Raw genomic sequence first — 13,073 nt, 5'->3', positions numbered from 1 at the left:
TAAGTGCTGCTCAGAGTTTTTGTCAGTACACGTGTTTGATCTGTGTTTCATGTGGCCTCTGTTTAAGTTAATCTGTAATTGGAAGCTGCTATAATGATAGAATAAACACAGCAAATCATTCGCTCATGCAAACGTGTCACAAACATGACTAATTTCTGCAGCAACACAATTGCTTTCACACAGTTTCATGACCTTCTTCAAAACGTTCAGGTGACTGTGCTGTTGCACTTTTCTCATTGTGAACATCGTCTTCAGATCCAACGTAATGAGTCACCTGAAATAAACTCAGCCTATAGAGTGACCTGAAATAAACGTAGTGATCTAATAGACAAACCTAAGTGAACACACTGAACCAACATTTTGTACTTAGTACTTGATTGTCTCAAATTAAATTCCAAATGCTCATTGAAATGATAAAATATAATGATGTGTGTTTGTGTTGGAGTCATTCATCACCACATCACAAATTAATCTTACAACACATCACTGAATGTGTATCTATTCACCTCAGAGAAACCACATAAGAACCACAGACGACTACAATATTCCAGTGTGAACGGTGTCAGTAGTGTGAACGCTTCATCTGTCCTCATAGATGATATTACTTTCACAATTTTACCTTCAGTTACGTCAATTATAATGTTACTTATTGTATATCATGACGTTATATCAAAATCAGATCAAACATTTGGATCATTTTGTTAATTGTTTTTTTTTTCTTATACAGTGTTGGCTAAATTAATTGGGAAATTAACCAAACGGATAATTACACTATTCAAAGTTCTGGCTAGAATAATCTTTGATTTTCTGCCTTCACTACAATTCATCCTCCTGTTCTTCGCATTTGGATCTGCCAGAGGGGGTAATTTCAACTTTATGAACTATTGAGACTCATTTATGAGTAATGGTGCAAGAAAACATTATCTTTCAAATATTAATTAGAAATGCACAGCAAGCTAACTTGATTACCACTGATGTCCATGTTTTCTATTATGTTAAAACCCACTCTTTGTACTTGACATTAATTTCAGTTTAAACTCAAAGTTTTGAGATAGTTTGAGAGTTTCAGGCATGGAAAAATGTTATTTTAACACTCCCCGTCTCCTTTATAAACATATTTGTAGCTCTGATGGATCACTAGAAGTTGCAATTTAAAAATATAAACATAAATTTACCATGCTGATAATTTACTATGTTTTTATTTATTTTGTTTGGTCCTCCGTTAGTGTAATGGTCTACAAGATATTCACCCTCATGAATGTAATAACTGATGAATGTAATAACTAACATATTTTAGTAAATCACTTTAAATATACAGTGAGCATGTTTTTCAGTATCTGTATTAATATAATCACTCTTCTGTTTTCAGGATTCTTCATTGTTGCAGTTTTACCAGTGTTTCTCACAGTGACGAGATACAATTGGGATCTTACATGTGGGGAAGAGATGGGTTGTAAGTGTTTGAATTATGATCTGATCTCTGATATAAACACATAAATAACTCATGACATCATGTGATTAATATATAATTAAAAATGCTCATGTCACTTTGTCTATTAGCCATTATTAGTCATTCATTTCTAATATTTGATGACTTTGAATGTAGAGTTACGTGTGGAAATATGTCTAGTTCTTCAGGGATTTCACATAATATTCTATGATCACTTTGTGTGAACATTTGTGAGACGTTTTATATATTATGTTTGATGTTCTGTGTATCGTCTTGATTTTGCAGTGTTGTTTTTTATCAAGTCAGTTTCAAACCCATTTCTGTTAATATTAAATGTTTTTCAGGTTCACCTTTGGTCAGGAGATCAGTGTGGTTTGTTCTCATGTTATTGGTGAATGCTGTAATGGTTTATTTCTACATCATTGCTCTGGAAAATGAAAAAGGTACCATAATATTAAATAGTATTAAACAAGGAACCGAAAAATCTGTTACATTTACATATAAAGTTAAGTAAAATATGTATTTGTCAATAAAGGCACTGTAAAGAAACTGTTGATGACGCTGATGCTTTTGTTCATGTTCAGATCATGTCGGATGGGCCTCTATGATTGGGTTTCTTCACTTACTCTGGGCAGTGATAAACTTCACACGCTCTTTGGATTTTGGTACAGCATTAATTATATTCTCTGATCATTTTCGCATTGTGATGTTTTTCTACAATTAGCTCTTTTGTTTTTCTCTTCTGAATAGAGATTGAGGCCCTGTTTACACTAGTGCATTTCTGGTTCAACACAGCGTTTTAAAATGAAAATGGTTTAACAATGTTTATGATCATGAGCTGATATTTCACTTTCATGTTAACTCAAGCACAAATGTGTCTAATGTGGTAAAAGATTTTCTGAGGGTGTATTTGTGCTTGTGTATGAATATTGAAAAATCATAATTAATTTGTAAAACAGACCAAGAAACAAATTTAGAACAGCATGGAGATCAAAAACGAGCCTGAAATAATATATTTTTTCTTTTCATATGTACTTTTTCCATGTGCGGTCTCATTTTATCTAAATAATTAAATTAAAATGTATTTGATTTGACAGCTCTTCATCGTGTTGTCCCTGTGTATCTGTTTGAATCAGTTGTTGTTGTCTTACTGAACTCTGTTACAGTGATGGCAGAACTGATACTGAAAACAGGCGAGTGTCAGGAGCCAATCAGATCCCTCACATGTCACCACGCAAAGATCACTGTCCCCAGATTACTGATCACCTGCACCTGTTTCCACTCAGCACTCACTTCCCAGCCAGCACAAAAGCACCCGATTCACTCCCAGTCATTGTCAAGCCTCCAACAGGAACGACCCTTACCAGTCACCACTTGTCTCACTCTGAGCCATCCTTCAGCAACGGACGTAAAGTATACTTACCTGAAAGAAACTAACCTTGTTGTCCTTGTTCTGATGTTCCCAGGATCCGCTCCATGACTCATGTTCTCCGTTTCCTGGAATCCGCCACGAGTCCCGTTTCCCACTGGATGAGCTGCAAGAGAAAGGGAAAGTATCACTGAACTGGTGAGCTCATTGTCAAGTGCACTTCAAAGGATCTACTCACCTGGAATCCTTCCTGAATCACGCCTATCCACGAACGATCTAAAAAGAGAGAAAAACTCAAGTTATTGATCTGTGTTACCCGCCACGTTATTCCTTAAGAAGAGGATTCACTCACCTGGATGCATTCCTGCCACATATATCCTCTTCGAGATCACCGTTGAACTCCCGAAACCCTGCATACTTACCTTTGAGTTAAATAAAGATACATTTATGTTTATCACTTACCTCTGTCTCCGAGCCTGAATCCTGACAGCGAGTCAACAAATGAATATCATACAGTGTCTTATTATATCAATATAAAACATTAGGTCTATCGTAAATACATATTATAATCTAATAATTTACTAATACAGTGACTAGTTATATTACACTGTATGGCAGAAATCATGTCAAAGTTACTAATCTGAGTTATTTTCATCCTCAGTGAATGGTTATGGTGCAGTTGGAGATCTGAGAGTCGTCGTCTTTTCCCTTGAATTCATATTCACTCTCTTTCTGATGATTTTACTGGTATTTGAACCCTGTGAGTACAAACTGAACTTTCTTGAAGAGAGATTAATGATATTCACTTCAAGATGGCTGCCAGGAGTTTTGTCTGAGAACCTGGCCTCTTAGAATCTAACAAAATCTATTGAATCCTTTCTGGTATTACCAAATTTAGTGGTTAATTGACTCAAGTTGTATTTTATTTAAATTGCGTCTCAATATTGGGGACAATATTTCTACTATCCGCTGAGCTTGGGCTGTAGCCCAAGTTGATGGGCTTTTGGGCCTACTAGGATCTTGACAAACAAATCTGTCACCATCAACATTTGCAACTTTCTTCAACTTCCGGTACATCCTGGTAAGACACATTATGCCGCCTAAAAATGCTAAAACATCTCCTTGTGAGGAGGATGCTGTTGTCACAATGAGTGTACTCTCCCAGTTAATGGAGCAGCAGAGAGCGATCTATAAAGATATGTTATTGCAGCAGCAAGATAACTTCAAATGTTTCATTCAGCTGATCATGGATGGAACTAACAAAAGATTGGATGGTGTTATCAGAGATGTACAGGAGCTGAAGACCAGCTTGGAATTTACCCAAACAAAGTTTGAAGAGGAGAAGATAGGATGCACTGAGATTGAGTCAAAGATAAGGGCATTTGAGACAAACATTACTACTTCCAAGCAGGAATTGGATGTAATGTTCAACAAGCTTGATTACATTGAAAACCAGAGCAGGAGAACAAATATTTTAATTGATGGCATTGCTGACGAGAAAGGAGAGAATTGGTGTGAATCAGAGAAAAAGGTGCGAGATATGTTTTCAAAAAACTTGGGCTTAGGTGGAATAAATATGGACATTGAGCGTGCCCAGAGACTTGGTCAGTTTCAGGAGAGGGGAAGGCCAAGGAAAATTGTTGTCAAACTTCTTCGCATTAAAGATAGAGAGCTGATTCTTTCTTCTGCCAAGAAATTAAAGGGCACTAAGATCTACATTAACGAAGATTTCTCTGAAGCTGTGCAACTGAGGAGGAAGGAGTTGTGGCCGAAGGTGAAAGCTGCCAGAGAGAGAGGTGATAAAGCGAGTTTGAAGTATGATAAACTGATTATCACCCCAAGGGATGGACAAAGTCAGTTATTGGCCTAATGAGCTTTAATGCTCAATTTTATATATGTTTGTGTACATGCATGTGTGTCTGTGTGTAGGACTTATATGTATGTAGCCTACTTGATGAAGTTAAAATAACTTAGGGTACAAGATATTCAACTAGATTATAATATAGGACTTTAATTGAAAAAAATTTTTTTTTACCTTTAATTAAGATGACCAGAATAAATAAATTGCCTAAAGGTTTAATCCTTGCACATATTAATATATGTAGTCTTAGGAACAAAATTCAAGACCTGTCTTTATTTTTGCAACTGAATAAAATAGACATACTTATGATTTCTGAAACTCATCTGGATCACTTCATAGACAATTCAGATGTTGATATAGGGGGGTTTTCAATTTATAGAAATGATAGAAACAGGTTTGGAGGAGGTGTGGCCATTTATATACGAGATCATTTCCCTGTTAAACTGAGACATGACTTAATGATTGATGATGTGGAAGTGTTATGGTTACAGGTACATCTTCCACATTTAAAACCTATTATTCTTGGTTGTTGTTATAGGCCACCTAGTGCCAGGATAGAGTATATAAATGGTTTATGTAATATGCTAGATAAGGTGACTGAGGAAAATAGAGAGCTATACTGGTTGGGTGATTTAAATATTGATTGGCTGTCTGATATTTGTCCTTTGAAGAACAAGCTTAAAACCATGACAGACACCTGTGGTTTATCTCAATTAATGGATCAACCAACAAGAATTTCTAGTAACAATACAGGATTTTCAACATCAAAATGTATTGATCATATTTACACTAATAATCCCGATATGTGCTCAATACCCATTTCTGTAACAGTTGGCTTTAGTGATCACAACTGTATTGCTGTCTCCAGGAGAACTAAGCTACCTAGAGCCTGTCCTAAAATTATTATGAAAAGATCTTATAGGGTATTTAATGAGGAGAGTTTTCTAAATGAATTGGATAATATTAAATGGAATTTGATAAGTGACATTGATGATGTTGATGCATCCCTTAATTTATTTATGGATTGTTTTATGAGAGTTGTTAACAATCATGCCCCATTGATGAAATTTACAGTTAAAGCCAAAAGTGCTCCTTGGGTTGATACTGAGTTAAGGAGTTTAATGGCTCAAAGGGAAGAGGCTAAAAAGGTTGCAGTTATTTCTGATTCTCCTAAGGACAGAAAATTGTATTGTATTTTAAGGAATGAGGTGACCAAGGTGAACAGAGTGAAAAAGAAAGAATATTTTAAGAAGAGAATTGATGATAGTGGTACAGATAGTAAGAGAATGTGGAAGGTACTCAATGAAATCATGGGGAAAAAATCTACTTGTACTTCTTTTGTTGAAGTGAATGGAGTTTATTTGACTAAGCCAATACAGATTGCAAATTATTTTAATGATTATTTTGTTAATAAGGTTTCTAATTTTAGAGAGACAATGAAATACAATGTTGATTACAACTCAGTTGAGCTAATTGAAAGGTGTATTATTAAAGATAAACTGTGTAGTTTTGAATTTCATCAGGTTAATGTTGTGCAGGTGGAAATGTTGTTGAGATCTTTGACTGTTGGTGGGTCTGTTGGCACAGACAACTTGGATAGTCGGCTGTTGAAGTTATCAGCTGGACATATTTCTAAACCAATCTGTCACATTTTCAACAGATGTTTGATTAGTGGTGTGTGTCCAAAACTTTGGAAGGAGGGTAAGATAATTCCTTTACCCAAAGACACGAAATCAACTTTCTGTGGTCCAAATAGTAGGCCTATTAGCATCTTGCCTATTCTAAGTAAATTATTGGAAAAGATTGTATTTGAGCAAGTGCAAGATTACTTTTCTAACAATGATTTGACTACGATGTTTCAGCATGCTTATAGGTATGGTCATTCCACCTGCACTGCAATGACACAAATGTCAGACAGCTGGTTAACATCAATTGATAACTCAATGCTAGTGGGTACACTACTACTAGACTTCAGTGCTGCCTTCGATGTGATTGACCATGACATTTTGATTTCTAAACTTATTAGTTATGGTTTTACTTTCTCAGCAATCAAGTGGTTTAAGAGCTATTTGTCGGAGAGGTCGCAAAGAGTTTATTTTAATGGTGCATTATCTAGTAGCAAGTCCCTGGATTGTGGCTTTCCTCAAGGAAGTTGCCTCGGACCTTTGTTATTTTCAATTTTTACAAATGATATGCCGTATATACTCAGTAAGGCTACATTGACTATGTTTGCTGATGATTCTACTCTTTATTATGCAGCCCCTACATGTTCAGAGCTTAATCAGGTTCTGTCTAGCGAGATTAGCAAATTGTATAATTGGATCAAAACAAATAAACTTGTTCTAAATATTTCAAAAACTGTGAGTATAATATTCGGTTCTAAGTATAGATTATCTGATAATCCTAAAATTGATATACAACTAAATGGTCAAAATGTACAGCAAGTAAAAAAGGTGAAGCTTTTGGGACTTTGGCTTGATTCCACATTGTCATGGTCGGATCACATCAACAAAGTTGTTGCTAAAATGGGCAGAGCTGTTGCAGTAATGCGTAAATGTGCACAGTTTTTAAACTTACAGTTGTTTAGTCGTGTTGTTTGTACATTGGTTTTGTGTCATTTGGATTACTGTTCTGTTGTATGGTCTGCTGCATCAAGCAGTCATTTAAAAAAATTACAAGTGGCGAAAAATAAGGCTGCAAGACTGGTTCTCGGTTGTTCTTCGAGAACTGGTGTTGCAGAGATGCATGAACGTCTTGCTTGGCTGGTGGTCAAGCATAGACTATCTGTTAATATGTTAGTATATTTTCATAGAATTATTAACACTCGGATTCCTAAGTTTTTTTATGATAATATAATTTATTGTTCAGATATGCATTCACATTACACAAGAGGGGTGAATAGTCGACAGGTTTGTTTACCCCTACCTAAATCTGACTATATGAAGAGGACTGTGTTTTATAGGTCAATTGTATTTTGGAACACTCTTCCAGTTGGGGTTCGTGAAACCAAGGGAAAAACTGGTTTTAAAAAAAGACTTAGACTGTATTTGTTTTCAATATCATAATATTGTCTGGATTGGTTGAGTGAGGTTGTATTATTTGCTATGTTATTCTTTATGTGTATTTATATATGATATATTTGGGAGTAATTGTGATTGTAATTATTGGCTTTTGGATGTATTGTTTGGACCCCAGGAAGACTAGCTGCCGTCTCGGCGTCAGCTAATGGGGATCCTTTTAAATAAACAAATAAACAAATAAACTTCATGTGTGTTTAAGGTATTTTCAAATCCAAATAGAACACGTGACCAATCATCTATCTGTCTTTAAAACGTGTTACTTTCAAATATATGATCAGTTTTGTGTTGTGATGATTGATGAATCGTTTCCATTTACTGTGATCTGTTGTTTGACTGAACTGAGACTCAAACACATTCAAGCTTCAGTTTGATTCGATGACAGCTGCTCACAGTTTATATAAATGAAGATTCAACAGATCAGAGAACAGCACTCATTCACAAGCATTTTACTATTTATTGTGGGGTTAGGGTAACCCTAACCCTAACCCATGGTGCTGAATGTTTAGTGATCCTAAACTAAACTTCTGAAAACTCACTGAACACACAGTTAAATTAAATCAGAGATCTAGACCTGATATTTGAAGGTTCATTTGGCAGAACCTGATTTCACCAAGTGTAACATGTTCCTGGATCAACATCTTTGTTAATCCTGGAACAAATTTCCAATCATCCAATCAGAAGTTGCAGATAAGTTTAAGCTTACAACCAGGGTTTAGTGCTTCTACATCAGTGTTATTCACCAATCATCCCCCTCTAATTTTAGAGGGATTCGGTTTAGAGGTAGGAATGGTTAGGATTAAATGTACGGACTGAAATGTTGTTCCAGGATCAACAAAATATGTTGACCCAGGAATGCATCTATTTCAATTATTACTGATTTAAAGTCTGATGTGTTTTGTTTTATCTTATCAGCTTCTTAATAATCCTGTAAATCTCTTTTCCTCCTCTGTCTCTGAACAAACAGGGATCAAAACATGTGTGCAGTTATGTCAGGTTGGTATCATATTTAACTTGAATCATAATTAAAAATGGACCTGCAATATCAGCATGTTTTTCGCTTCATTTTAAAGGTGCATTCAGTAATTTTATATCGATGTTTCACTGGCTCATGCAACTTTTAACTTTATAGGCCTATTAACCTGGCCCGGTTATATGGGGTGCTAAGCAGCCTCAAAAGAAAGCAAGAGCAACCTCATTTTAAGCTGTAATAACAGCATATTGGCAAAACAGATTTGGCAAACGATATAGTGTATTTGTGTTTGTGCTCTGGTCTGGAGTGCGTCAAAGTTTTCTATTTACAAAGTGTTTTTGGAGCATTGAGGAATGTAGCCAATCACAGACATTGGTGGATTTCTTGAACGCAGTGGCCAATCAGAGGCATTTAAGTTAGAATTCCCCTCAATGCCGAAATCCAGGGTTTTTGTTCAGTGCTGAGTTCTGCACACTCACAAATCATTTGTCATAAAAAAAAGTGTAGACACGATGTACTGTAAATATGAGATTCTTTGTGCAATGTAGCCTCATTGATTTTTAGTGGTTATAAAGGGAGCACTTTTTGTGGCATAGAAATGGAAGGGACAAAAATAGATGTCAATATAGATGTGCGTAAAGGTTAGAGCACTCTCACTATTTTCAGAAGCACCTTAATGATTTGATTCTTGAGCCGGGCCTGATACTAACATCTATCAGGCCCGTTTGGTATCAGATGTCAAAAATATACCTGCTCTATTCACATTAATTTCTAGCATCTAATAATAGAGGATGCTTTAAAGTTATTATACATCATTACTAAAGTATTATTTTGGGGATTTTTTTTTAAAAAGTTTTATTCAATTTCGAAAGTGAGTGGTATTCAGCTGGTCATGTGATCTTAATATGGCCACCATGAAATAATTCCTGACTACTGATTTGACTCTCCATCATTGAAAATGGATTTGTCAAATGTGTTTGAAAACATTTTAAATTGTGGAAAAGATTACTGACTGCGCCTTAACTGTCAAACGCCATACATGCTGTTAATATGTTTAAAATATCTGTCTTGTCATGAACAAACAATCAGGGCTCTCAGGTTAGTATCAGAGTTGTTGTTGTTTTGATTTGAAATAATGAAAACATGTTCATGATATTAAACACGAGATGTTGAACGTCAGCACTGAATATTGTGTTTGTCTCCTTTATTTGACAACGTTCAGGTCATTGATCATTGAATCTGTAATAAAGAGAGAGGAATATATCCTGTTTCTCTGAACATTACAGCATCTGCCAACAGGAGCTAAATAATAAATGTAAACTAACGAATCAGGATATGAGAAACACTGCTTTAGATATTGTTCAATATATATTTTAAAATATGTCTTGTTCCAAACCCAGAAAGCAGCAGGGTCTGATGAAACTCCAGCCGATGAATCAAACAAGAACACTACAGAATCGCTTGAAATGAAACCTCTGTTGAATAAAGATCAGGAAGCTGGTAGGAGTGACGTGGCAGAGGAAAATCAGCCGGAATAAAATCAGTGGAAACGGAAACATAATCAACAATGTGAGAAAAAGACACTTTAATCCGACACTATGAGTGTTAACTCAAACTCTGACAGTGATTAAACAGACGTCAGTGTTGTTCTTCAATATAATGCAGGTGGTTTTCTACTGTGAGCTCGTATAACTTTTCGTAGAGCTTTTGTTGTTATATATATATATATATATATATATATATATATATATATATATATATATATATACGATGTTGACTGGCTTTTAAGACTTGATATTTTGTAAGTAACTTGATGAATTTGAGTCTCGTCTGAGAATGTTTGAGTCTCAGGATCACATTGTGTCGATACATTATAATGTCTGTAAAAGTTCAGTTTGTTACTCTGAATATTTAAACCTTCAGATGGCAACTCATATCATTATGATGGTGCAAATTAAAATTTACATTGTTTCGTTCAGGAGATTATCTACATGTTTGCGCTGAAGTTTTAGAGAGCAGTGTTACAGTGTTCAGGCCTTTGTTTCCTCAGTTCTGTGTTCATGTAGATCCATTTGATAATGGGAAACTGCATTTAAATAATGTTGAAAGTATTTTCTATGGAAGTCTCCTATCTCTGCTGCTTGGTGCATCATCTGATATGTATAAAATAAAATATGCTTGATTTGTCCAGGTTTCAGAAGTCTATTACACGAGAGACCACAACCCAAGTATTCATATTAATTTATTGATAAATTGTACCATTATTTTTCTCTCTCTGATTGGTTGCTGATTGTCTTTAGTTTCATCAAAGTGTTTCTAGGATCTCTTGTCTTCATGTGATTCTATAAAATAAATAAATAAAAAAGATTCAGATTTATTACCAATAAATTATTACTCAATGATGTGTGCTCCAGTGCAAAAACAAATTGTAGAGACACTTTTGCTTCTCCAAACATCTATAAAGCTATTCATAATATAAAAAAGTGGCCACCATGGTGTATGTTGGACAAACTGAGAGCCGAAGATGAGAGAAAGACATGTAAAGTTAACAGTCAGCAGGATTCTACTGAAATGGTTGTTGAATAAAAACCACATTAGTTCTGGCAGAAACTTAATTATTTCATAAAAATAATCAGATTTTTTGTAAGGCAGCCGCCTTTTATTGTTCCTCCTGAACCAACAGCAAGCTTATGCGGCATTCACGCCATATCATAACCGTAATTATGAGATAGCAACCCGTGACGTTCTACCCTGAGCTGCACATGAATGTCGTTATCTCGACATTGCAACTCGATTTCTGCACACTAACGAATACTTTCATCTACTGTAACAGTGCAAACACAATGTAAAGAACAGATTTGTTGATTATAACCAAAGATTATAAGTAAAAGGGACTATGTTATAATGGGAGTTTTGACTAGAGTCCAGTTTCTCTGTTCATGACTGAGATTGAGAAGTTCATCCCTTTAAGATATGTCAGTGAAAGTTACTTTCAGTTGAAACACAGCTCAAACATTTTAGTCTGGGACAAGCTTTAGCCTTGTCTGTGAAACCGGGGTAGTTGTTTAATTAAACTATGATAACTTGCTTTTGATACTTTATTTGAACAAATGACCATTGCCTTGTTATTGTATATGTATTTTAAACAATTTCACAATAATCCATGTACCAAAATAATAGTTAATGACAGTCTTAGATTAGTTAAAACATTTAAAAAAAACATCTGCACTGTTTTGAATTTTGTGACTTTAAGTTGAATACAAGACAAATTTTCCAATCATGTTTCATCATTGAAGATTTATTAAAAATAGTGTAAAAATATTGTCTCGTTCTCGTGAACCCAATACCATTACGTTAAAAATGGCTTACGGTTGGATGTTACACAGCAAAATCCCCTGTGTTTCGTGACTGCCCAGTGTTAATATAGTCCTGGGCAGAGCGAGGCTTCGTGGAACACTGAAACAGTTCAAGCAAAAGTGTGGCGTATTGTATCACGTCTTCGAAGGAAGTGTGTGGGGGGGTGAAGAGTGTTCTCAACTGGCTTGGATTTGAATACTGGTTAGAACAGTGTAAATTAAATAAAAACACCTTTTACAAACCCATTGCAAATGTTTTATTGAAAGTAACATCTATTAAATGTAATTAACTAATCATATAATATGATTGAAAATCAAGTGTTTGTATATTATCAATTTGATCAATTTCAGGGCTTCTTTTGTTTGTTCCATGGATGGCTGAGCTAAACAGGCCAATAAGAGATTATTAACTAGCCTACTTTTATTCCTTTTAATTATAGACCTAATGCTGTCTAATTACAACGTCCACAAATGTATTAAATTGATCAGAAATCAGATAAAAACCCACAGACTTGTTCAATGGTTTGCTGCTGGACGTGACTCATGTATCCACAGAGATTGTCGTTTCGAAAGCGCCCCTCATGAGTCATGACTCAGTCACTAAACTCCCACTGTAGAACAGAAGCTCTCTCGTTGGTGGGAGTCTTTTTCGATGTAGAAAAGGCTTATGATATGTTGTGGAAAGAGGAGTTGTTAATGAAACTGGAAAGTTTGGGAATTGAGGGGAAAAATGTATAACTGGATTTCGAGTTTCTTGTTTGGAAGAACGATTCAAGTAAGAGTGGGGTCTGAATATTCTCGGATTGCCCTATTCTTTTTAACTTAATGATTAATGACATTTTTCATAAAATTGATACTGGAATAGGAAGATCATTGTATGCGGATGACAGAGCATTATGGAAAAGTGGGCGTAATGTTTTATTTGTAGAAAATAAAATACAAAATGCAGTGAATGAGGTGGAGAAATGGGCAAATATCTGGGGTTTT

General features: G+C 35.2%; 2 protein-coding genes and 1 long non-coding RNA gene across 4 annotated transcripts in view; 2 read left to right on the top strand and 1 right to left on the bottom strand.

Moving 5' to 3' along the window:
- LOC143710998 (MIF4G domain-containing protein B) overlaps nucleotides 1–13,073 on the bottom strand; it is a 1,123,636-nt gene that overhangs the window by 400,332 nt on the left and 710,231 nt on the right. The window lies entirely within an intron of this gene.
- LOC143711055 (uncharacterized) overlaps nucleotides 1–13,073 on the top strand; it is a 60,009-nt gene that overhangs the window by 4,294 nt on the left and 42,642 nt on the right. Inside the window, exons 7-10 of the mRNA XM_077202340.1 lie at nucleotides 728–862; nucleotides 1,370–1,453; nucleotides 1,795–1,893; nucleotides 2,035–2,115. Coding sequence (XP_077058455.1) covers nucleotides 1,447–1,453; nucleotides 1,795–1,893; nucleotides 2,035–2,115 — 187 coding nt within the window. The 5' untranslated portion in view covers nucleotides 728–862; nucleotides 1,370–1,446. The remainder of the gene's footprint in view (nucleotides 1–727; nucleotides 863–1,369; nucleotides 1,454–1,794; nucleotides 1,894–2,034; nucleotides 2,116–13,073) is intronic.
- LOC143711006 (uncharacterized) lies at nucleotides 3,477–10,457 on the top strand. The gene is made up of 3 exons (XR_013194721.1): nucleotides 3,477–3,579; nucleotides 8,725–8,753; nucleotides 10,131–10,457. It is a non-coding gene; the product is annotated as an uncharacterized LOC143711006 (long non-coding RNA).

Source organism: Siphateles boraxobius, unplaced genomic scaffold (genome assembly GCF_051911475.1).
Source record: "Siphateles boraxobius isolate OS27281-9 unplaced genomic scaffold, OSU_SipBor_1 49, whole genome shotgun sequence".
NCBI lineage: Eukaryota > Metazoa > Chordata > Actinopteri > Cypriniformes > Leuciscidae > Siphateles > Siphateles boraxobius.
Note: the sequence above shows the minus strand (reverse complement) of the source record. Positions and strands in the feature narration are given on the sequence as shown.